We start from the raw sequence: 26,581 nt of genomic DNA, 5'->3' as shown, positions 1-26,581 counted from the left end.
GGGCGAGGTGAGTGGGGGTCACTGTGGAAGAGGTGAGTGGGGGTCACTGTGGAAGAGGTGAGTGGGGGTCACTGTGGCCGAGGTGAGTGGGGGTCACTGTGGGCGAGGTGAGTGGGGGTCACTGTGGGCGAGGTGAGTGGGGGTCACTGTGAACGAGGTGAGTGGGGGTCACTGAGATCCAGGTGAGTGGGGGGGGTCACTGTGAGAGAGGGGAGTGGGGGTCACTGAGAGCGTGGGTCACCGTGAGCAGGGGTCATTGTGAGCGAGATGAGTTGGGATCACTGTGAGCGATGTGAGCAAGGGTCACTGTGGCCTGTTGAGTGGGGGTCACTGAGAGAGGTGAGTGGCGAAGGTAGTGGGGGTCACTGTAAGCGAGATGAGCGGGGGTCACTGTGGTTGAGGTGAGTGGGGGTCACTGTGGACGAGGTGAGTGGGGGGGTCACTGTGGCCGAGGTGAGTGGGGGTCACTGTGAGCGAGGGTCACTGTGAGCGAGGTGAGCGGGGATCAGTGTGAGCGAGGTGAGTGGGGGTCACTGTGAGCGAGGGTCACTGTGAGCAACATGAGTGGGGGTCATCGTGAACGGGGGTTCTGTGAGTGGGATCTCTGACCACCTGTTCGTGATGTTCTCTCAGAGCTGAGCCAGTTTAAATAGGGGAAGGATGTGACCAAGCTGTGCTGTCTCTGAATCGAAGCCTGGAGGAAGGTAATGATGGCGGGTGGCTGAGGCAGCAGGAGTGTAGGGCTTCCAGCATTGGAGTGAGGGGCAGGATTTTGTTCTGTAGCAGATGGTGAGTGAGTGCACGTGTGTCCGTGAATGAGAGTGTCTGTGCACGTGTGTGTCTGCCTTCACGTATGTCTGCATTTGCGCACTTACTGTTCCTGCATGCACGCTTGCGTGTTTCTGAGCGTGTTTCTCCTTGTGTTTGTCTCCAATTGTGCCCATATGTGTGTGTGTGACTGTGTGCATGCTTCTGAGAGCGTGTGCGTCTGCAAGCATGCGCGGCGGCAATGAGCGTGTGCACGTGCACACCTGTGGTGCATGTGACTGCACATGTGCATCTGCTTGTGCACGGGTTCGTCTCCAGTTCTGTACGTGTGCCGTGTGCGTGTATCCGCCTCAGTGTGTGCACGCGCATGCCTCCTTGTGTTTGTCCGATTGTTTCCGTGTGTGTATGCTCGTGTCCATATGTCTGTGTATGTGTGCGCATATGTCTCCGGTTGTGTCTATGTGTGTGTCTGTGTGTGCGTGCCCATGTGGCTATGCAATCCGTGTGGCTGTGCACATGTGCATCTCGGTATGCATGGTGTGTGGCTCCAGTTGTGTCCATGTGTGCATGCCTCCTTGTGTATGTGTGCGCCTGCGTATGTGTATCTCTACATGAAGGCCTCTGTTGTGAAGCCATGTTAAACAAGTTTAGCAACATTCCTCACTCTGCAGGCTCCCTATCGACTATCACATCCCATCAATCAATCACTGATATTTCTTACACTGCTGCTCAGAGCAGGCCAGCTTACCTCGGCTGTGCATCTGCCTCAATGCGATCTGTTGCATCCTCGCTGGGGGTCTGCTCATCGTCGTCGCTGCTCTCAGCCTCTGATAATGGGGAGGACGGGGTTGAGGCCATTTCAGGATCTGTTGCTTCGTCGCTCAGATCCTCCTCGCTGCTCTCGGTCTCTGATTCAGGGGAGGAAGGGACTGAGGCCATTTCGGGATCTGTGGCCTCGTCGTTCGGCTCCTCCTCACCACTCACAGTCTCTGGTTTGGGCTCTGAATGTTTTTCCGCATCCATTGTAGCTCTGCATCTGTCCTTCTGCTCCTTGTCTCGGACTGAAGACCCGTCTCTGTGGCTGGTCCCAGGAAAGAGAGAGGGAACAATCATGTTAGCTGCGTTTTTAGCTCTGCCTCTGGCACCCCACGGTGGAGATTAATCGCGATTATTGTCAGGAGGAAGCAGAAGCCCCTCCTCCCATTCCCCCTCCCCCTTCAGGCCCTCTCACTACTGCAAACAGGCGCTTCTCTTGTTTCACATGCAAGGAATACAGCCACTCCAAGCTTTGAAAAGACTGCCCTTTCTCGCTGTAATCTCTGCTTCAGCTGGAAGCTGTACAGTGACAAAGGCCTCAGTTGGAACCACCCCTGTAACATACACTTCAGTCCAGGAAAAAGCAGTCAGGCCTCACAGATCATTCAGACCTCATAAACTAGAATATACAGGCCAACAAAGGGACGAACAAAGAGAGACAGAGAGAGACCCACAGAGAGAAAGAGAGAGACACACACAAACAGACAGAGAGAGAGGCAGGCAGAGGGAACGGGACACAGGAGAGAATGAGAGAGAGAGAGAGTGAGAGAGAGAGACACACACAGAGAGTGACACAGGGAAGAGAGAGGCAGAGACACAGGGACAGAGAGAGAAATAGAGACACAGAGGCAGGGTAGCACGGTGGCAGTCGTTAGCACTGCTGCCTCACAGCGCCAGGGACCCGGAGTCGGCCAATTCCAGACCTGGGTGACTGTGTGGAGTTTGCACGTTCTCTCCGTGTCTGTGTGGGTTTCCTCCGGGTGCTCCAGTTTCCTCCCACAATCCAAAGATATGCAGGTTAGATGGGGTTATGAGGATAGGGCAGGGGAATGGGCCTAAGTCATGTAGCAATCTGGGTGGCCACGTCCCGATTACAAAATGGACGCCTGCAAAGAATGCAGGGAAAATTGGACAATGCAAAGAAACATGCAGGTGCAAGCTCAGTCTGTTGATTAGAACCTTAAACTCTCAGACAGGACAGAAACTACCAAACAATCTACATACTAATGAGCCATCTCCGGGACAAAAGGGAAACATTTAGATGCACAATGTTAAGGCAGACTCCCCGGCGCCAGAAGAAGCTAAGACAAAGCAGATTGACAGTCACCAGGACACGCCCAGCGATCAGGGAACCGCCCCTCTATTGGAGGAAAATCGATACAGATGATTGGGAAAGACCCAATTAGTTGAGGCCAAGTTCAAGGCCCGCCCAAAAGCACGCAAAGCCCTTTTCCGTATAAAAGGTACCCCCCAAGGGAGAAACGCCCTCCTTTGGCTTTTGCTCTCACCGAAGAGGCCTGCCTAGCAGCTGCATCAGACCAAGTAAGTCCCAAGTCAACGCACGCTACGAGATAGACGCTCCTAGTTGCTACCCTGTAAACAGCTCAACCCAGCAGCCTCAGAACCGAGCAACGACCATTGTTCCTCTGACTGAATGGGCACCCAAAGCCAAGTATAGGCTTTAGCGGTAGTTTAGTTTGTAGAGTTTATGCATGAGTAGATTTGACTGTGTGTAAATAAATGAGCATTGTTTTTGAACTTGGGCAGCACGGTAGCATTGTGGTTAGCACAATTGCTTCACAGCTCCAAGGTCCCAGGTTCGATTCCCAGCTTGGGTCACTGTCTGTGCGGCGTCTGCACATTCTCCCCGTGTGTGCGTGGGTTTCCTCCCACAGTCCAAAGATGTGCAGGTTAGGTGGATTGGCCATGATAAATTGACCTTAGTGTTGGGTGGGATTACTGGGTTATGGGGAAAGGGTGGAGGTGTGGACCTTGGGTAGGATGCTCTTTCCAAGAGCCAGTGCTGACTCGATGGGCCGAATGGCCTCCTTCTGCACTGTAAATTCTATGATAAACTTACTAATTGGTATATCGAGTCATTGATCAGTATTCGGTTCTGAACCTTGTGGCGGTCTCGAAAGATACCTGGCGACTCTTGAGCAAACGTGATTAAACATAGCCAAATTAAGAGCCAACCAAAAGTTAGCAACAGTAGGATGCTCTTTCAGAGTGTCGATGCATATTCGATGGGCCGAATGGCCTCCTTCTGCACTGTCAAGATTCTATGAGACAGACAGAGAGAGAGAGAGAGAGAGAGAGAGGGAGAGGGAGAGAGAGACAGAGTCAGAGTCGTACAGTGCAGAAAAGGCTCTTCGGCCCATCGGGTCTGCACCAGCAATAACCCCACAATTTCGCGCTAATCTTATTTACCAGCATTTGTCCCATATCCTTGAATGTGTTGATGTTTCAAGTGCTCACCCAAGTGGCGTTTTAAAGGTTGTGAGTTTGTAGCCGCCACTACCTTCCCAGGCAATATATTCCAGATTCTCAGCATCCAGGTGCCTCTTAAATGTTGCTTATGTGTTTTGCTTGAACCACCTCCTCTGGCAGGGCGTTCCAGGCACTCTGCGTGTAAAACGTACCCGTGCACATCTCCCTTAAACTTTCCCCTTCTCACCTTGAACCTGTGCACCCTTGTAATTGACATTTCCATCCTTGGAAAAAGTGTCCGACTATCCACGTAGCCACGTAAAATGGCTGCGTTCCGATTAATCGGGCCAAAACCCAGATTGAAATGGCTACCCCGAAAGACTGCTGGGAAAAGCAGCTAACAAGACACAAGCAGGCAGCTGCAGACAGTATTGCATATTCGGCTCTGGGGAAGTTAGCCCAGATCGATACTCAGGGCTATCAACAGCCCATCAACCCAGGTATTTGCAGTTACATTCAGGACTGTTTGCAGCCCATCTATTCAGACATCTGCAGTTAAATTGGCTATCCCCGGGAACAATTGCAACATATTAGCAATTGAATACCGGGCCAGACCTGTCGGCGCCTGCAGTGGCCGAAACAAAGGCAGGTGAACGACCACCCCCCGATCGAGGAATCACCTCACCATTGGACACATCGACCCCAGGGATTGGGGACAAATCCAATCACTTGGGACTCAAGGTCAAGGGCCGCCCCGGGAGGCGGGAAGCCCCTGGGCCCTATAAAAGTGAGGGGCCAAGTTCAGATCTCTTTCTCTCTCCTCTTCGCCTGCTCCGAGACCTTCGCAAGAACAGCAACCGGCAACAGTAAGTTTGAATCCAGCGATCGCTATCCGGTAGAGACACCTAGCCACCGACCTGTAGCAGCCTTTTGAATCCCGCGGGCCTGATTTGATTGGACAAGCCATTCGTTTCCCTGACCTGGTGGGCTCTTCCTAAGTTAAGTATTGACCAGTAGTGATAGGTTTATTATATAGATAGTAGTATTAGTGTATTAATATTGCTTGTTGTATATTATCTATATAATAAATGACCGTTGTTTTAATCCTTACTAAGCGGTGTGCTGTATTATTAATCATAACCTGAACTTGAACCACGTGGCGGTGTCATAAAGATACCTGGCGACTCATGAGCAAAGGTGACGTAATCAGAGCAAATAGACTAAGGTTAAAAAGAGTAACAATGCTATCTATGGCTCTCATAATTCTGAAGACCTCTATCAGGTCTTCCCTCAGCCTCCGTCTTTCCAAGGAAAACAATCCTAGTTTATTCAACCTCTCCTCACAGCCAACACCCTCGAGACCAGGCAACATCCTGGTGACCCTTCTTTGCACTCTCTCCAAAGCTTCCACGTCCTTCTGATAATGTGGTGACCAGAACTGCACGCAATACTCCAAATGTGGCCTAATCAAGGCTTTATATAGCTGCAACATGATTTCCCAACCCTTGTACTCAATGCCCCGACTGATGAAGGCAAGCATGCCTTCATAATGCCTTCTTAATCACCCTGGCCACCTGTGTTGCCACTTTTAGGTAACTCGGACCTGCACGCCCAGATCCCTTTGTATGTTAATGTTCCTAAGGGTTCTGCCATTTACCTAGATTTGATCCTCCAAAATGCATCACCTTGCATTAAACTCCACCTGCCAATTCTGTGTCCAAGTCTTCAATCTATCTATATCCTGTTGTATCTTCTGACAATCCTCGGCACTATCAGCCAATCTCCGTGTCATCCGCAAACTCAGTAATCAGACCATCCACATTTTCCTCCAGATCATTAAAAAAAAATGTAGAGTGCCCAATTCATTATTTCCAATTAAGCGGCAATTCTGCGTGGCCAATCCACCTACCCTGCACATCTTTGGGTTGTGGGGGCGAAACCCACGCTAACATGGGGAGAATATGCAAACTCCACAGGGACAGTGACCCAGAGCCAGGATCGAACCTGGGACCTCGGCGTGTGAGGCAGCAGTGCTATCCACTGCGCCACCGTGCTGCCCCATCTTCCAGATCATTTACATATAATACAAACAACAGAGGCCCCAGCACTGATCCCTGCGGAACACCACTAGCTACAGATCTCCATTCAGAAAAACACCCTTCCACCGCTACTCTGTCTTCTATAACCAAGCCATGTGATTTTAGTTTTGCACCAGTCTGCAACGTGGAACCTTGTCAAACGCCTTACTAAAGTCCATATAAACTACATCGACCTCTTGCCTCATCAATTTTCTTTGTCACCTCTTCAAAAAACTCAAGATCCCCTGAGCTTAGTGTCCTGTCATTCATTACATACTCCCTAGTACTGTTTCTTCCTCCAAAGTGCACCACCTCGCACTTATCAGGGTTAAACATCTTCCACTGTTGTGCCTATCTGACCCACTTCTTGGAGTCGTCTGCAAACTTCCTTATTCCCCCCACATTCTCAGTCTATATATAAATGATCTGGAGGATGGGCAGCACGGTGGCATAGTGGTTAGCACTGCTGTCTCACGGCGCTGAGGTCCCAGGTTCAATCCCGGCTCTGGGAGTATTTGCAATAAAGTGGATGAACTAATCGTGCAGATAGATATAAATGGGTATGATATAATTGGGATTACGGAGACATGGCTGTGGGGTGACCAGGGATGGGAACTGAATGTCCCAGGATTTGCAGCATTTAAGATGAACAGGCATAAAAGAAAAGGTGGTGGCGTGGCACTGCTGGTTAAAGAGGAAATGAACACAGTAGTGAGAAAGGATATTAGCTCTGACAATGTGGAATCTGTATGGGTAGAGTTGTGTTATGGGCCAGGGTTTAGAGAACCCCAAAGTGTATCATGGAGTTCACCTGACCCACAGCTTTTAATAGATTGTGGTATGGGGAGCACACGGCCCACGCTACAAGTGTGGTACAGCAGAAATGGAAAAGTATTTTTTAAAGCAAAACAATGTTTATTCTATGAACCTTTTTAAAACATAGTGAACATCTTAGCAGCCATTAATTCAAATACAACCCCCAAAGAATACAACACTAAGTAATCCTTTAAGCTTTCCTTTTAACATCCATAAGACTTAAAACACCTTTTACGAGAAGCACATCAGGTTAAAGTCACTACTGTAATTAGTTTTAAATCATCAGGATCGATTTACAGTCTTTAGATTAGAGAGAGAGATTCATACACCTTTTGGCTGTGACTGCAGCTATCCAGCTCTGAAAACTAAACTAAAACACACCCTGCAGCAAACAGCCTAAAACGAAAGTAAAAAGCAGACAGGCAGCCCAGCGCCACCCACACTCTGACATCACTGATAAACACCCATTTCTTAAAGGTACTCTCACATGACACCTTCCCCAAGAAAAAAAAACCCCCATCAACTTCAAGATGGTTTCATTTTTCACCTTTTCACCATCCTTTAAGAAATGCACACAATAAATATACTTTATCGTTTAAAAAAAACAACACACGAACACAGGTATAATAATAGTGTCCATTTTTTTTCGTTCTTCTTCCTCCAATTGAAATCCTTCTCAATTGACAGTCTCTTTGAACAAGAAGGTCCTTGCATGATCCGTCCATTTCTCTACACCTCGGCATTTCTCTTTAAAGTCAGATAATTTAGTTCAATCTGATCACAGAGTCCCTTGTAATTCTCCAACACAGGAGCATTGGTTATCACAGCTGTCAGGCAGTCAAATGCCTGTTGAAAGTCTGCTTGTCCACTGAAATTTCGACGTTTCTTCAGCAAGACCATCAGTGGAGCAAACACGCTGCAAAACCTTTCCACAAATGTTCGATCAAATCTACTCATGCCAAGAACTCCCTTCGTCTTGAGGGTATCGGAAATTCCTCAATAACTATTGGTTTCACATGCCGTGTGACCATTTGACCCTGTCCGATTGTATGGCCAAGGAAAGCGACTTGGGCTTTTCCAAATTCACTTTTGGCTAGGTTTATCACCAAACCCGCCTCCTGAAGTCGATCGAATAACTCCATCAGATGTTTTAAATGTTTTGTCCATGTCTGGCTGAAAATGACCAGATCGTCGATGTATACCGCACAATTGGGCAATCCTGAAACAACGTTGTTAGTTAACCGCTGAAATGTGGCTGGGGCGTTTTTCATAACTTTGGCATAACTTTGAATTGGTACATACCATCTGGAGCCACAAAAGCTGAAATCTCCTTCGCCCTTTCGGATAAAGTAACCTTTAAGCAAATTCAGTTTGGAAATAAAAGTTCATTGTCCCACTTTCTCAATGCAATCCTCCAAAGGTGGTATTGGATAAGAGTCCGTTCTTGTAACTGCATTAACCTATCTATAATCCACACACAACCGTTGGGTACCGTCTGGTTTAGGTACCATCACTATGGGTGAGCTCCTTTGGCCGCAACCCACTTCAATTATGCCGCTCACCAAATTTTCCTCAATCAATTTAAGTGGTCCTCTTAGCTCATGACCAAAAATTAGTGCAAAAAGACTGAATTTGGTTGACTCATTAGGTGCATCCCTAATTGCAAACCGTACAAATGGAATTCCTTTACCCCAATCCTCTGGATAATCGTGACAATAAGCCCTCAACATTGTCTTTAATGTCTGATGCCACCTTTCTAACGCACCCAACACTCCATAGGCCTTCTTCACAACCCTATCAACCTGGGTGGCAACTTTCAGGGATCTATGTACATGGACACCGAGATCCCTCTGCTCATCCACACTTCCAAGAACTTTACCATTAGCCAAATACTCCGCATTCCTGTTATTCCTTCCAAAATGAATCACCTCACACTTCTCTACATTAAACTCCATTTGCCACCTCTCAGCCCAGCTCTGCAGCTTATCTAAATCCCTCTGTAACCTGCTACATCCTTCCACACTATCGATAACACCACCGACTTTAGTATCGTCTGCAAATTTACTCACCCACCCTTCTGCGCCTTCCTCTAGGTCATTGATAAAAATGACAAACAGCAACGGCCCCAGAACAGATCCTTGTGGTACTCCACTTGTGACTGTACTCCATTCTGAACATTTCCCATCAACCACCACCCTCTGTCTTCTTTCAGCTAGCCAATTTCTGATCCACATCTCTAAATCACCCTCAATCCCCAGCCTCCATATTTTTTGCAATAGCCTACCGTGGGGAACCTTATCAAACGCTTTGCTGAAATCCATATACACCACATCAACTGCTCTACCCTCGTCTACCTGTTCAGTCACCTTCTCAAAGAACTCAATAAGGTTTGTGAGGCATGACCTACCCTTCACAAAGCCATGCTGACTATCCCTGATCATATTATTCCTATCTAGATGATTATAAATCTTGTCTCTTATAATCCCCTCCAAGACTTTACCCACTACAGACGTGAGGTTCACCGGTCTATAGTTGCCGGGGTTGTCTCTGCTCCCCTTTTTGAACAAAGGGACCACATTTGCTGTCCTCCAGTCCTCTGGCACTATCCCTGTAGCCAATGATGACATAACAATCAAAGCCAAAGGTCCAGCAATCTCTTCCCTGGCCTCCCAGAGAATCCTAGGATAAATCCAATCAGGTCCCGGGGACTTATCTATTTTCAGCCTGTCCAGAATTGCCAACACCTCTTCCCTACGTACCTCAATGCCATCTATTCTATTAGCCTGGGGCTCAGCATTCTCCTCCACAACATTATCTTTTTCCTGAGTGAATACTGACGAAAAATATTCATTTAGTATCTCGCCTATCTCTTCAGACTCCACACACAATTTCCCATCCCTGTCCTTGACTGGTCCTACTCTTTCCCTAGTCATTCGCTTATTCCTGACATACCTATAGAAAGCCTTTGGGTTTTCCTTGATCCTTCCTGCCAAATACTTCTCATGTCCCCTCCTTGCTCGTCTTAGCTCTCTCTTTAGATCCTTCCTCGCTACCTTGTAACTATCCATCGCCCCAACCAAAATTTCACACTTCATCTTCACATAGGCCTCCTTCTTCCTCTTAACAAGAGATTCCACTTCCTTGGTAAACCACGGTTCCCTCGCTCGACGCCTTCCTCCCTGTCTGACCGGTACATACTTATCAAGAACACGCAGTAGCTGATCCTTGAACAAGCCCCACTTATCCAGTGTGTCCAACACTTGCAGCCTACTTCTCCACCTTATCCCCCCCAAGTCACGTCTAATGGCATCATAATTGCCCTTCCCCCAGCTATAACTCTTGCCCTGCGGTGTATACTTATCCCTTTCCATCATTAACGTAAACGTCACCGAATTGTGGTCACTGTCCCCAAAGTGCTCTCCTACCTCCAAATCCAACACCTGGCCTGGTTCATTACCCAAAACCAAATCCTACGTGGCCTCGCCTCTTGTTGGCCTGTCAACATATTGTTTCAGGAAACCCTCCTGCACACACTGTACAAAAAACGACCCATCTATTGTACTCGAACTATATCTTTTCCAGTCAATATTTGGGATAGTCAATCTGGGATAGTCAACACGGATTCGTGAAGGGTAGGTCTTGCCTCACAAATTTGATTGAATTCTTTGAGGAGGTAACTAAGTGTGTAGATGAAGGTAGAGCAGCTGATGTCGTATACATGGATTTTAATAAGGCGTTTGATAAGGTTCCCCATGGTTGGCTCATGAAGAAAGTAAGGAGGTGTGGGATAGAGGGAAATTTGGCCAATTGGATAAGTAACTGGCTATCACATAGAAGACAGAGGATGGTGGTGGATGGAAAATTTTGCAGACTGGAGACCAGTTACCAGCGGTGTACCACAGGGATCAGTGCTGGGTCCTCTGCTATTTGTGATTTTTATCAATGACTTGGAGGAGGGGGCTGAAGGGTGGGTCAGTAAATTTGCTGATGACACCAAGATTGGTGGAGTAGTGGATGAGATGGAGGGCTGTTGTAGGCTGCAAAGAGACATTGATAGGATGCAGGGCTGGGCCGAAAAATGGCAGATGGAGTTTAACCCTGATAAGTGCAAGGTGATTCATTTTGGTAGAAAACATTTGAATGCAGATTACAGGGTCAATGGCAAGAGTTCTGAGGAATGTGGAGGAACAGAGAGATCTTGGGGTTCATGTCCACAGATCTCTGAAGGTTGCCACTCAAGTGGATAGAGCCGTGAAGAAGGCTAATAGTGTGTTTGCGTTTATTAACGGGGGCTTGAGTTTAAGAGCCGCGGGGTTATGCTGCAACTATACATGACCCTGGTGAGACCACATTTGGAGTATTGTGTGCAGTTCTGGTCACCTCATTATAGAAAGGATGTGGAAGCATTAGAAAGGGTGCAAAGGAGATTTACCAGGATGCTGCCTGGTTTGCAGGATAGGTCTTATGAGGAAAGGTTGAGGGAGCTAGGGCTTTTCTCTTTGGAGAAGAGGAGGATGAGAGGCGACTGAATAGAGGTTTATAAGATAATGAGGGGGATAGATAAAGTGGACGTTCAGAGACTATTTCCTCGGGTGGATGTAGCTGTTATAAGGGGGCATAACTATAAGATTCAGGGTGGGAGATATAGGAGGGATGTCCGAGGTAGGTTCTTTACTCAGAGTAGTTAGGGTGTGGAATGAACTGCCTGCTGTGATAGTGGAGTCGGACACTTTAGGAACTTTCAAGCAGTTATTGGATAGGCACATGGAGCACACCAGAATGTCGGGGAGTGGGATAGCTTCATCTTTGTTTCGGACAATGCTCGGCACAACATCGAGGGCTGAAGGGCCTGTTTTGTGCTGTACTGTTCTATGTTCTATAGGATAGATGCAGGCAGGTTGTTTCCACTGGCGGGTGAAAGCAGAACTAGGGGGCATAGCCTCAAAATAAGGGGAAGTAGATTTAGGACTGAGTTTAGGAGGAACTTCTTCGCTCAAAGGGTTGTGAATCTATGGAATTCCTTGCCCAGTGAAACAGTAGAGGCTCCTTCATTAAATGTTTTTAAGTTAAAGATAGATAGTTTTTTGAAGAATAAAGGGATTAAGGGTTATGATGTTCGGGCCGGAAAGTGGAGCTGAGTCCACAAAAGATCAGCCATGATCTCATTGAATGGCGGAGCAGGCTCGAGGGGCCAGATGGCCTACTCCTGCTCCTAGTTCTTATGAATAGGATGGGAATAGTGGGATACGGACCACGGAAGTGTAGAAGATTTTAGTTTGGACGGACAGCATGGTCGGCACAGGCTTGGAGGGCCGAAGGGCCTGTTTCTGTGCTATACTTTTCTTTGTTCGACTGGATACTTAACATAAATGAGACATTTAATTGGAATGTCTCTTAACCCATTCCTTAACAGTCTCCCCTTCCTTGGAGAAAAAAAAATTGGGGGAAAACAAAATCACAAGAAACTCAAAAACACACGCAATTTCCCCCCCTTTTTTTAGTTTTGGAAGGAAAAAAAACCAAAGTCACAGAAACACGCACCCTTCATTAACAATATCCAAACGTTTCTGTGAACTAGCCCCTCTTTTCGTAAAACAGTTGGACAATTGAAAGCTCCTGTCGACCCATTTAATTTTTGCCAACTCCCCTCTGTCCAACATCTGCTTCAAACTTACGATGTCTATCCTTAATCTTTTCTCATTGACACTTTTTGTAGAATGCACATTTTCCCACAGGGATGTTTGGTCAATGTGACACTCAATGGGTGTTAACCAAATCCCCTAATCCCAAAATTTCTCAATATCTGAGCTATATATAATGCCATATCCATCGCCTCGACAAGGCTTAATGTCTCAGCAGCCAAAGTGCTTTTGACCACTCTCCTTATTTTCTTTGTTTCCCACACAAGAGGGCAACATTTACTATTGTTCCCGAAAAGGAAAATTATAAAACCTCCTGTGCTTGAAACACCATCGCATATAAGATGCATCACTATAAACTATGAGTTTCATTTGCCTAAGGTAACCTAAAACTGGGAACCTCAAAACACACTCCTGCATTTTTAGTTGACCCATGCTTTATTTGCTCTTATTATGTCTTCCACTTTGGGATCATTCATTTTTGTACTCAACTCTAAGACATCAAAACTAACATCCGGTTCAGTTGCCCAATTAAACTTCGCAGTTGCTCTTTTTCCATCTTTGAAACTACTGCGTCTTTTTGTGAAACCCGACCACAACTAATTGTATTGGACTGATGCTCTCCAAATAAGATTGCTGACGTAAAGTTGCCCCTAACTTCGTCTGTCCGATTTCCAGTCCAATATATTTAAATGCACCGGAAGCCTGACTTCCAACTCTGAATTCCTTCCTCAAACCAGAGATTACAATAGCTTCGAAATCACTAGTCCCACCCCACAAAAAATCATCGACAGGCATCATAATGACAGAAAGATTTCCTTTATAGTGCCAGTAAAACATTGCCGGATCTGCTTTCAACTGGCAACAGCCTAACTTTAACAAAACAGACCTTACCGAAAAATACCAGACTCTAGGCGCATCATTTAATCTGTATACACATTTGTTCAACTTCCAGAGTACCCCTTCTGTGTTAGTTGCCTCTTTAGTAGGACGGAGAAAAATGTCTCTCTGGAGCTGATGCCCCTGCAAAAAGGCAGCTTTTATATGTATAGATTTGCATTCCCATGCCTTTGTGGCTAATAGAGCCAAGGAGATCTCCAAAATAACTTTTCCTTCCGTAGGTGAATCTACCCTTAAATCCTGATCTTCTAAGTTTTCTTCAAATCCCCTTGCCACAAGTCTGGCCTTTGCCTTATAAGTTTCATCCAGAAGAATCTTTTCCGTGCAAATCCATCTGTGGGATAGAGCTCTTTGTCCCCTATCTGGTACTTCTGTGTATACCCCAAATTCACTCCAACTATGCAATTCTTGCTGTTTGGCATCTTTGATAACTTTTTCATCTAATTTATTGGAAGCCACCAAAATCTCACGTGCATGTGGGCTTCTACTCCTATTAGTATTCGTAGTCTTACTCATGTTCCGAGATCTTGATAAACTACGTCCCCTCTCCCGCCTGGTATCTCGTTCTGTACTGCTACTGCTTGATCTTTCCCTTCTGCTGTGGGATGTCCTTTCAATAGTTCTCAACCTTTTCCTGCGGACCTGTTCACTATCTGATGTACTATCTGAACTGGCACTGCGTTTGTGCCCTCCATTTTTGAACTTTGTTTTCCCAATCCATTGTCTGGACTCCCTCCCCTGAATGTTGTACATTCAACCAATTTTTATACTTTCCAGTGGCCTTCCCTGCTCTAATAACAGTTGCATCCTTCCATTGACTCGACCCTTCAGGCAAGTATGTCACTTTTGTACCAAGTTTTGGTAGTTGTGGGTCTTCCGGTGGAGGCCATGCACGGGTAGGTCGCGTTATCAGCAGTTCCCGCCGCTAATGGACTAAGGGGCCCTTTTAAGGAGCTTTGATGGCCCCTTTTCGACGAAAATCGGCAGGCAAACGGCGCTAGAAGGCTCCCCACATCAGTTTATGGAGGGGACCAGGAGCAGGACGGCCAAACAAACGACCACTGAGAAGCGGCAGGAACGGGCACGGGAACAGAAAATGGCGGCCGGCTCGGATCAGGCAGCGTGGGCCGAGTGGTCGCGGGAACAAGAGTTCCTTAGAAGCTGCTTTGCTGACCTGAGAACTTTTGGCAGTTGACCTTTCGGAAAAATGGCCTGTTCTAATTCATCAGAAGTGTTGTGTTCCTCTACAGAAACCGTCTCTATCAGTTAACTGGTCCTCATAGTTCTGTAACACTTGCGTACCAGATGACCCTGGTTCCTCGAAGTCTGTCTGCTCTGTCTAAATTAGAAAATTTGTAATCTGTACCCATTATCCTTGATGAATGTACCCTAACAGTTTGATTGTCATGTTGCAAAATAATTGTTTTGCCATCTATGACGATGATCTTCCCTGAGCCTTTCCATTCATTAAAATTGTCTCTCTAATAGTATACTATGTCTCCTTACTGAAAAACGGTATTTGATGGCCGTACATTATGTCGTAAAGCTCTGCGAATTCTTTCAGACTTCTGCTTCCAAAAAAGCTTTTCTACTGCATTTAAATGCTCAGCAAAGGCAGAACTAATTGTAGTCCCTTCCCAAGCTGGAGGCTGGTCATCCAAAATGGATGGAATTTTAGGATTTCTACCAAACACTAATTGATAGGGCTCCCAACAACCTGCAATTAATTCTTTGAAGGTACCGCCCTTGCTAAAGCTGAATTTAGCTTGCAGTTTGGTCTATCTGCCAAAATTTTCCGGAGCATGTCATTCTCCCCCATTGTCCGTAAGGAATTTTGCCGGTGGGCCTATTCCTGTCCCTATCCATTGTTCCACGATTTGATCCAGAATTACTCTCTTTTCTTTACTTCGTACAATCGTTGATTGACTAAATCTGGTTGCTAAATCTACAAAATAAATATATTATTGGCTTTACCCCAGATCTTAAGGTCCATTGCCACAGTGTCGTTAAAATCCCTGGCCAAAGGTAGGGTTACTATCGGTCGTGCTGGTGTCCTTCTGTACTTCCTACAAACTTCACAGCGATCACTAACCTGTTCTATCAGTTTAGCATAGTCTTTATCCCTTACCCCTGCATCCTTTAATAAATTCCGAGGCGACGGATGCGCAAATTGCAGTTTTAATATCAGCTAAAGTCCCATTTTCAACTGCCATTAACACCTCCTTAACAACTGTACTTGAAATATTATTTGTCAGTCAAGGAATACAATAGTGTCCCGACTGTGTAAATTGTAAGTCCACCGTCTTTCCAAAAACTGTTGCCTTATCCTGTTCCATATCCAGTTTCATGTGTGCTTTCTTCATCGACGGTCTGCTCAGAAGCAAAAGTATCTCACTTGATACAACATCCGTGCGAATGAAATGATTCACTCCGGCAATATTGCAAGGGATCACCACGCTTTTCAGCGACTTCAGATTTTATCATCCCCAAATCTGAAACTTTCAAATTCCTTAACCTTGTTACGATTTTCAGCATTCAAGGAGTCCAGTTAACATTTTAACCAGTCAATTCCACACACAGTAAATGTGCAGCCACTGTCCAATACAGCACAATTAAAGGAATCTGCAACCAACACCATCATTACCGGCGTAAAACTGCTTGTTAATAGGACAATGCCTTCTTTCTGGTCACTATCTTCGTCCTCTTCCGTGTCATGTGTCGCTTCACTCTATTATAATGTGTTGGACAGTGGAAAGCATAATATTGACCCGGTATTGAGTCACATCGAAAACATCAATTTATCATTTAGCATTTCTGAGGTTCATCTTCCTATTGTAGGTTCTAACTGGCTTTCTGTCTCCACAATTTCGGGGTCCCGATCTCCTTCTAAATCTATTTGTCGCTGTGCGATTTCGCCATCCTGTTAGTAATGTATCCTCCATATTCTGCTTTATTGCAGACTGACCTATTTGGGTCATCAGAGCCATCGGAATCAAATGTTCCCCCAGAAACATTTTTAAAGCTTCTGTCATCTGATCGAATAAGGTATCCTTATCCGCAAACTGAACTCCTGTCAAAACAGGAGCCTATCCATGTTGCTCGCTCTCGCACAGTCAAGTAATTTAAAGGCCAACACAGACTGTGGAAATTCCAGGTGGTGTTTCTGCAGCCTTTTATACAGTCTGCCAAATTCCATTATATAGTCTTCAATGGAGAAATCCTCTCCCTATCAAAATCCGACCATGCTTCATATGCACTTAACAAGTCATCCTTTTTATAAATCTTATCCATATAACGTAATAGAGTCTCCAGGCCTACTTATGAGTCTAGCTCTTCCAATTCCAGCTCAGAAAACATTTTGCTTCGGATTTTACTGCAATAAGGTAGAGAAAGAGCTAATGCCATACCTCATTCCCAAGGCAGTTACCTTAGTCCACATAACTACTGCATTTCTCCTTTGGTCGTACAATCCACTTTCAGAAAATATGGGGGGCTCGTCATATCCAGCCACCTTTATCCTAGGTTCAGCCATATATCCTTTTTTTTTTTTTAAATCACTCACTCCTTGGTTTGGTCTGGAAAAGTTGTATCTTTCAACCCTTCACATTTGCACAGCAACCATCCTCTGTTACCATTTGTTAGACGTTTGGCTGCTGTTGTATAAAGAGTCAAAGGTTCTGCTCCTTTTCACAAACACAGTTATTTCACTTTAACAGACTCTGCACAAAATTCTTATCATCACATCACCTGACCCAAAGGCCACCTGAAGCTTCTTTACAGCCCCACATCCAACCTCCATTGCGGACGCTTTTGACCGGCCCATTCAGTCCCTAAACGTTCCACGTGATCAATTTGGGCGCCCCTCCCCCTGCCGATCAGCCATATCCTCTCCTAGGCCAGTCTTCGGCCCATGTCCCGCACCTCCCCCGGCCTGCCCTCGGGCGATTACCGTCATCCACCCTCCTCCTCCACGTTGAAAGTTCCCTCCCAGTCAGCAGTACTGTTTCTCTCTCCCCCGCCGATCCGCCCACTCCTTCTCCAACCCAACGCCAATCAAGGCACTGCTTGTGGTTAATCAGCTACATTGTTAGGGCCACACGGTCCACATGACGGACACAAGTCTCCTAAAACAGGCTCTCAATTTCCTCACGGCATGCAGCTACGAAGCGGCAGAGAAAATGTTTCCAGGATGTCCTCAAAGCCTCTCGGAAAAGAAAATGCAACATCCCCAGCGATTTGTTCAAATCTCTTGCTGGAGACCACCCAAGCTAGGGGAGAATTCTCCTCGAATGGCCCAATTATCCGGATAATCACCGACATGCCCAGCCAGATCTGAGTCAAAAGCAAATAACGGAGGGAGTGGACCGAAAGCCGGGCGCCCCATCCAGGGTTCAAAAGCCGGGCGCCCATCCAGAGTTCAAAAACCGGGAGCCCCATCCACGGTTCAAAAGCCGGGAGTCCCATCCACGGTTCAAAAACCGGGCGCCACATCCACGGTTCAAAAGCCGGCGCACCATCCACGGTTCAAAAGCCGGGTGTCCCATCCACGGTTCAAAAGCCGGGCGCCCCGTCCACGGTTCAAAAGCCGGGCACCCCGTCCACGGTTCAGAAAAAGGGCGCCCCGTCCACGGTTCAGAAAAAGGGCGCCCCATCCACGGTTCAGAAAAAGGGCGCCCCATCCACGGTTCAGAAACCAGGCGCCCCATCCACGGTTCAGAAACCAGGCGCCCCATCCACGGTTAAGAAACCAGGCGCCCCATCCACGGTTCAGAAACCAGGCGCCCCATCCACGGTTCAGAAACCAGGCGCCCCATCCACGGTTCAGAAACCAGGCGCCCCATCCACGGTTCAGAAACCAGGCGCCCCATCCACGGTTCAGAAACCGGGTGCCCCATCCACGGTTCAGAAACCGGGCGCCTCATCCACGGTTCAAAAGCCGGTCGCCTCATCCACGGTTCAAAAGCCGGGCGCCTCATCCACGGTTCGAAAGCCGGGCGCCCCATCCACGGTTCAAAAGCCGGGCGCCCCATCCACGGTTCAAAAGCCGGGCGCCCCATCCACGGTTCAAAAGCCGGGCACCCCATCCACGTTTCAAAAGCCGGGCGCCCCATCCACGGTTCAAAAGCCGGGCGCCCCATCCACGGTTCAAAAGCCGGGTGCCCCATCCACAGTTCAAAAGCCAGGCGCCCCATCCACAGTTCAAAAGCCAGGCGCCCCATCCACGGTTCAAAAGCCGGGCGCGCCCCATCCACGGTTCAAAAGCCAGGCACCCCATCCACGGTTCAAAAGCCGGGCGCGCCCCATCCACGGTTCAAAAGCCGGGCGCGCCATCCACGGTTTAAAAACCGGGCGCCCCATCCACGGTTCACAAGCCGGGCGCCCCATCCACGGTTCAAAAGCCGGGCGCCCCATCCACGGTTCAAAAGCCGGGCGCCCCATCCACGGTTCAAAAACCGGGCGCCCCATCCACGGTTCAGAAAAAGGGTGCCCCATCCATGGTTCAGAAACCAGGCGCCCCATCCACGGTTCAGAAACCAGGCGCCCCATCCACGGTTCAGAAACCAGGCGCCCCATCCACGGTTCAGAAACCAGGCGCCCCATCCACGGTTCAGAAACCAGGCGCCCCATCCACGGTTCAGAAACCAGGCGCCGCATCCACGGTTCAGAAACCAGGCGCCCCATCCACGGATCAGAAACCAGGCACCCATCCACAGTTCAGAAACCAGGCGCTGCATCCACGGTTCAGAAAAAGGGCGCCCCATCCACGGTTCAGAAAAAGGGCGCCCCATCCACGGTTCAGAAAAAGGGCGCCCCATCCACGGTTCAGAAAAAGGGTGCCCCATCCATGGTTCAGAAACCAGGCACCCATCCACAGTTCAGAAACCAGGCGCTGCATCCACGGTTCAGAAACCAGGCGCCCCATCCACGGTTCAGAAACCAGGCACCCCATCCACGGTTCAGAAACCAGGCACCCCATCCACGGTTCAGAAACCAGGCACCCCATCCACGGTTCAGAAACCAGGCGCCCCACCCACGGTTCAGAAACCAGGCGCCCCATCCACGGTACAGAAACCAGGCGCCCCATCCATGGATCAAAATCCGAGCATCCCATCCACATGCCTCACCTGTGGCTGAGTGCGCTGATCCAGCACTGGACCTTTAAGGTCACATCAGTACCCACAGCAGCAGAGTGAAAGAAATTCACCTTCGATCCACAGAAGTGGCTACACTCACAGTGCTGTTAGAGAGTTCCAGGATTTTGACCCAGTGACAGTAAAGGAACGGCCAAAAAATTTCCAAGTCAGGACTTGGAGGGGAACCTCCATGTGGTGGGGCTCCCAGATATCTGCTACCCTTGTCCTTCTAAATGTAGTGGTCGGGGGTTTGTAAGGTTCTGCCCAAGGAGTCTTGGTCAGTTACTGCAGTGCATCTCATAGATCGAACATAGGACTGCTACTGTGTGTCGGTGGTGGAGAGAGTGAATGTTTGTGGAGGGGTAGTAATCAAGTGGGCTGCTTTTCCTGGATGACGTTGAGCTTCTTCAGTGCTGTTGGAGTTGCCCTCATCCATGCAAATCGGGAGTATTCCATTACACTCATGACTTGTGCCTTGTAGGTGGTGAACAGGCTTTGGAGAGTCAGGAGGTGCAGGATGCCTAGCCTTTGACCTGCTCTGTTAGCCACAGTAGCTAGGTCCCGTTCAGTTTCTGGTCAATGATAACCTCTAGGATGCCGCTAGTGGGGGATTCAGTGATGGTGGTCATTGCATGGTGGTGTGAGCGTGACTTGCCGTTTGTCAGCCAAAGCCTGGATACTGTCCAGGTCCTGCTGCCTACGAGTATGGACTGCTTCTGAAATCTTCAAAAAGCTTGGTTACATACAACCAGTAAACCCTGTTGACTGCCATATGACCCGTTATCCAAATGTCAGTCACTGGGGAAATACTAGAATCGATTAGTGTGCTTTATTATTTTCAAATATTAGGCCGCAAATCCAATGTCAGCACCTTGCAAAGACACAAACTTTGATACTCTGTCCAAATGAAACTTCCCCTGTTGGAGTGCTACCACTGACTATTCTCTCCCCTACTGTCACTAGTCTGCTCTCTGGATCACTTTTCACTTTCTGATAAGGGGCTGCCTGCTCCGAAAAAACAATGTTGTCTGGTGTAGACACCGACGCTCGGTGCTGAGTCAGGCAGGCCAAGCTCACCTGGATAAGGACACGATCACCTTTCTCACCTCCAGATCCCCAGCTTCAGTGACAGGAAGTGCTGCAGAAGATCGAGAAAACAAAACAATCCGAGGTTTTACAATGCAGAATCAGTGAGAAAGAACAAAGAAAAGTACAGCACAGGGACAGGTCCTTCGGCCCTCCAAACCTGTGCCATTCATGATCATAGAATCTACAGTGCAGGAGGAGGTCATTCGGCCCATCGGGTCTGCACCGGCCCTTAGAAAGAGCAACCAACCTAAGCCCACCCCTCCACTCTATCCCCGTAACCCCACAAAACCGTTTGGACACCAAGAGGCAATTTAGCATGGCCAATCCATCAAACCTGATTCTTTGGACTGTGGGAGGAAACCGGAGCACCCAGATGAAACCCACGCAGACACGAGGAGAAAGTGCAAACTCCACACAGGGAGTCACCCGAAGCCGGAATTGAATCCGGGTCCCAGGAGCTGTGAGGAAGCAGTGTTAACCACTGTGTCACCGTGATGCCCCAACTAAAAAAAAAACCTTCTGCCCTTACTCGACCCATTTCCCTCTATTTCCTCCCTATTCATGTACCCATCCAGATGCCTCTTGAAAGTTGCTAATGTGCCTGCTTCCACCACATCCTCTGACAGCACGTTCCAGGCACCCACCTCGCACATCTCCCGTAAACCTTCCCCCCTCACCTTGAACCTGTGCACCCTTGAAATTGACACTTCCACCCTGTCCATGCCTCTCATAATTCTATCAGGTCTCACCTCAACCTCCGTCTTTCCAGTGAAAACAATCCTAGTTTATTCAACCTCTCCTCATAGCTAACCAATACCTCGAGACCAGGCAACATCCTGGTGAACCTTCTTTGCACTCTCACCAAAGCTTCCACGTCCTTCTGATAATGTGGTGACGAGAACTGCACGCGATACTCCAAATGCGGCCTAACCAGTTTTCTACAGCTGCAACATGATTTCCCAACTCTTGTACTCATGCCCTGGCTGATGAAGGCAAGCATGCCATATGCCTTCATAATCACCTTGGACACCCGTGTTGCCAATTTTGGGGAACTGTGAACCTGCACGCCCAGATCCCTCTGTCTGTTAATGTTCCTTAGTGTCCCCCAGGAATCGTATGACTTTTGGTTACCAGACCCGGCAGAAACAGTCAAAGATTTGGCTGCAACTGCAGGGGAGAGAGGAGCCTCTTCCAGCATGCAGGCGGGGGCAGGGCAAGCTTAAAGCTGCAAGCTGAGTTGAGGGCCTCTATTAAAGGTGAATTCTAGCAGCAGAGGGAACAACTGTGAAGAGATCTACCAAGGCCATTGAAGAAGCGGGGACGAGGCTTCCGGTGGCGGCCATGGAGGAGTAGGTCGCGCATTTGGCAGCTCCCGTCTGGAACTTACTCTCAGACCTTTTTCAGGAGTTTTCACAGACTTTTTGGGGCAGATTGGATTCCCTCTCGAGACTTCCGGTTGCGGCTATGCGGAGCTAAGTCGCACATTCGGCGGCTCCCGCAAAAACGGACTTTTGGGCTCTTTTCAGGGCCCCCAAGGGGACTTTTCCGACGTTTCCCGATGTGGAAAGGAGTTAATAATAGCTCCCCGTCAGTATATGGCTTTAACTAGGAGCGGGGCGACAAAAAAGGTGGTGGTGGACCAGAAGACGGGAGGGAAGAAGGACAAAATGGCGGCGGGCGACGACCAGGCAGCGTGGAGGCAGTGGGCGGAGCAACAGGAGGGTATCCAGCGCTGCCTCAGAGAGATTAAAACGGACCTGCTAGAGCCGATGAAGGCTTCTATTGATAAGCTGCTGGAGACACAGACGGCCCAGGAGGTGGCGATCCGAGAGGCTCGACAAAAGATCTCTGACAATCAGAACGAGATCTTAGGCCTGGCGGTAAAGGTGGAGGCGCACGAGGCGTTCCACAAGAAATGGCAGGAGCGGTTCGAGGAGATGGAGAATCGGTCGAGGCGGAAGAATCTGCGGATTCTGGGCCTCCCGGAGGGGCTGGAGGGGCCTGACGTGGGGGCCTATGTGGTCACCATGTTGAACTCGCTGATGGGAGCGGGGTCCTTCCAGGGGCCCCTGGAGCTGGAAGGGGCCCATAGAGTGTTGGCGAGGAGGCCCAAGGCTAACGAGCCTCCGCGGGCGGTGCTGGTGCGGTTCCATCAGTTCGTCGATCGGGAGTGTGTGCTCAGGTGGGCCAAGGAGGGGAGCAGCAGGTGGGAGAATGCGGAGGTTCGGATATATCAGGGCTGGAGTGCGGAGGTTGCGAAGAGGAGGGCCGGGTACAATCGAGCGAAGGCGGTGCTGCACAGAAAGGGGGTAAAGTTTGGCATGTTGCAGCCGGCGCGACTGTGTGTTACCTACAAGGACCGGCACCATTATTTTGAGTCTCCGGAGGAGGCGTGGGCCTTTGTTCAGGCCGAGAAGCTGGACACAGACTGAGGGTCGGGGTGGGCGATTGGGGACTGCGGTGGATATGTTATGCCTATTTTTGGTTCGGGGGAGGGGGGGGCCTTTGCATTGTTTTGGGTTTCTTTTTCTCTGTGTTTTTCTCTTTCGGGTTGGGGAGGGTGGATGGGGCGGGTTGGGCACTGTTTTGGTTGGTGGAGGGGCCTGGTAGGTGGAGAGCGCAGGATTCCTTCCCGCGCCGAAGACTGGGGGGGGGGGGGGGGGGGGGGGGGGCGGGGTTGCGAGGATTGTTTCCCGCGCTTAGAACGGAGGGGGGAGGGGGAGAGCCTGTCGATGGGGAGCAGGAGAGGGGGGTGTGCCACACAATAGGAGTCGAAGGGAAGGCGGGAGTGGCCGGGGTCAGCTGACTTGCAGAAGTGGGGGGGGGGTAAACCAGCTAGGATGGGTCCTAGCCGGGGGGGGGGGGGGTCGAGTTGCTGCTGCTAAGGTCAAGGAGGAGCTGGAGCAAGTGGGGGGTGGGGGGGGGGGAAATCGAGATAGGGGTATGCCGCTGTGGGGAACGGGCCGGGTATGGGGTGCGGACGCGTGGCTGGCTGAGGAGGGGTCATGGCTAGTCGGCGGGGGAGGGGGGCGGGTAGCCCACTGATCCGGCTGATAACCTGGAATGTAAGGGGACTGAATGGGCCGGTTAAGTGGGCCCGCGTGTTCGCGCACCTGAAGGGGCTCAAGCCGGCGGCGGCTAGACTGTTGAGGGGATTTATGGACCAAATGGGAGGGGTGGACCCTTGGAGATTTGCAAGGCCGGGGGCTAGGGAATTTTCATTCTTCTCACATGTCCATAAGGCTTATTCGCGAATCGACTTTTTCATTTTGAGTAGGGCGCTGATAGGGAGAGTAGAGGATACCAAGTATTCGGCAATAGCCATTTCGGTCCACGCCCTGCATTGGGTGGACTTGGAGGTGGGGGAGGAGAGGGATCAACGCCCGCTGTGGCGCTTGGAAGTGGGGCTGTTGGCGGACGAGGAGGTTAGCGAGCGGGTCCGAGGAAGTATAGAGAGGTACTTGGAGACAACGGGGAGGTCCGAGTGGGGATGGTATGGGAGGCACTGAAGGCGGTGGTGAGGAGAGAGCTGATCTCCATTAGGGCCCACAAGGAGCGGAGGGAGCGGGGGGGAGAGGGAGAGGCTGGTGGGGGAGATGGTGAGGGTAGACAGGAGGTATGCGGAAGAGCCTGAGGAAGGATTGTTGAGGAAGAGGAGCAGCCTCCAGGCCGAAGTCGACCTGGTGACCACTAGGAAGGCGGAGGTGCAGTGGAGGAAGGCCCGGGGGCGGTCTACAAGTATGGGGAAAAGGCAAGTCGGATGCTGGCGCATCAGCTTCGGAAGCGGGACGCAGCTAGGGAGATCGGGGGAGTTAAGGACAGGGGAGGGAGCGTGGTGCGGAGTGGGGTCGGCATCAATGGGGTCTTCAGGGACTTCTATGGGGAATTGTACCGATCCGAGCCCCCACAGGAGGAGGGAGGGATGGGCCGTTTCCTGGATCAATTGAGGTTTCCAAAGGTGGAAGAGGGACTGGTGGCGGGACTGGGGGCCCTGATTGGGCTGGAGGAGCTGATCAAAGGGATAGGAAGCATGCAGGCGGGGAAGGCACCGGGGCCGGACGGTTTCCCGGTCGAATTCTATAAAAAATATATGGACCTGTTGGGCCCGCTGTTAGTTAGGACCTTTAATGAGGCAAGGGAGGGGGGGCTTTACGCCCGACGATGTCCCGGGCACTGATCTCCTTGATCCTGAAGCGGGACAAGGAACCCCTGCAATGTGGGTCTTACAGACCGATTTCCTTGCTAAATGTAGATGCCAAGGTGCTGGCGAAGGTCTTAGCCACGAGGATTGAGGATTGTGTGCCGCAGATCATCCATGAAGACCAGGCGGGGTTTGTGAAGGGGAGACAGTTGAACGCGAATGTGCAGAGGCTTTTGAACGTTATCATGATGCCGGCGAGGGAGGGGGAGGCGGAGATAGTGGTGGCGATGGACGCTGAGAAAGCCTTCGATAGGGTAGAGTGGGGGTACCTGTGGGAGGTGCTGAAGAGGTTCGGGTTTGGGGAGGGGTTTGTCAGGTGGGTTAGGCTGTTGCATGAGGTCCCGATGGCGAGTGTGGCCACAAATAGGAGGAGGTCCGAGTACTTTCGGTTTCACCGAGGGACGAGACAGGGGTGTCCCCTGTCCCCCCTGCTCTTCGCACTGGCGATTGGACTTCTGGCTATGGCACTGAGAGAGTCGAGGAACTGGAGGGGGTTGGTGCGGGGTGGGGAGGAGCATAGGGTATCGCTTTATGCGGACGACCTGCTGCTGTATGTGGCGGACCCGGTGGGAGGAATGCCAGAGGCAATGAGGATCTTTAGGGAATTCGGGGTACAAGCTCAATATGGGGAAGAGCGAGCTGTTCGTAGTTCAGCTAGGGGACCAGGAGAGGGGGATTGGCGAGCTCCCACTAAAAAGGGCGGAGAGGGGCTTCAGATATTTGGGGGTCCAGGTGGCCAGGAGCTGGGGGGCCCTGCAAAGGCTTAACTTTACAAGGCTGGTGGAGCAAATGGAGGAGGAGTTCAAGAAGTGGGATGCGTTGCCACTGTCCTTGGCGGGTAGGGTGCAGTCAATCAAAACGACGGTGCTCCCAAGGTTTTTGTTCCTGTTCCAGTGCCTCCCCGTGTTTATCCCGAAGGCTTTTTTCAGACGGGTTAACAGGAGTATAATGGGGTTTACGTGGGCGCGAGGGACTCCGAGGGTGAGAAGGGTGTTCCTATAGCGGAGTAGAGATAGGGGGGTACCCAACCTCTGTGGGTACTACTGGGCCGCCAATGCGACGATGTTGCGCAAGTGGGTGATGGAGGGGGAGGGGGCTGCATGGAAGAGGCTGGAGACGGCGTCCTGTGTGGGTACAAATCTGGGGGTGCTGGCAACGGCGCCGCTGCCGCTCCCTCCAAGGAGGTATACAACGAGCCCGGTGGTGGTGGCGGCCCTTAAAATTTGGGGGCAGAGGAGGCGGCATAGGGGGGGGGAAGTTGGGGCCTCGGCGTGGACCCCATTACGGGGGAACCACCGGTTCGCCCCAGGAAGAACAGGTGGAGGGTTTTCGGGGTGGCACAGGGCAGGGATACAAAACAATGTAAATCCTGCTGTATCCTCTCGACAGTCCTCATCGCTATCCACAATTCCACCAACCTTTGTGTCGTCTGCAAACGTACTAATCAGACCAGTTACATTTTCCTCCAAATCATTAAGATATACTACAAAGAGCACAGGTCCCAGCACTGATCCCTGTGGAACACCACTGATCACAGCCCTCCAATTAGAAAAGCATCCTTCCATTGCTACTCTCTGCCTTCTATGACCTAGCCAGTTCTGTATCCACCTTGCCAGCTCACCCCTGATCCCGTGTGACTTCACCTTTTGTACTAGTCTACCATGAGGGACCTTGTCAAAGGCCTTACTGAAGTCCATATAGACAACATCC

General features: G+C 49.8%; 1 protein-coding gene across 5 annotated transcripts in view; it reads right to left on the bottom strand.

The window, feature by feature from the left end:
• LOC140420856 (uncharacterized) overlaps window positions 1-26,581 on the bottom strand; it is a 245,636-nt gene that overhangs the window by 197,823 nt on the left and 21,232 nt on the right. For 3 of the 5 annotated variants that reach the window (XM_072504945.1, XM_072504941.1, XM_072504943.1), the window contains exons 2-3: window positions 20,659-20,719; window positions 1,517-1,849 (exon numbers count right to left, since the gene is read on the bottom strand). In XM_072504945.1, the coding sequence (XP_072361046.1) occupies window positions 1,517-1,849; window positions 20,659-20,719 (394 nt within the window). The remainder of the gene's footprint in view (window positions 1-1,516; window positions 1,850-20,658; window positions 20,720-26,581) is intronic. The other 2 variants (XM_072504944.1, XM_072504946.1) reach the window with 2 other exon arrangements.

Source organism: Scyliorhinus torazame, chromosome 5 (genome assembly GCF_047496885.1).
Source record: "Scyliorhinus torazame isolate Kashiwa2021f chromosome 5, sScyTor2.1, whole genome shotgun sequence".
Lineage (NCBI taxonomy): Eukaryota > Metazoa > Chordata > Chondrichthyes > Carcharhiniformes > Scyliorhinidae > Scyliorhinus > Scyliorhinus torazame.
The sequence above is the reverse complement of the archived record's forward strand: the minus strand, read 5'-3'. Positions and strand labels throughout refer to the sequence as shown.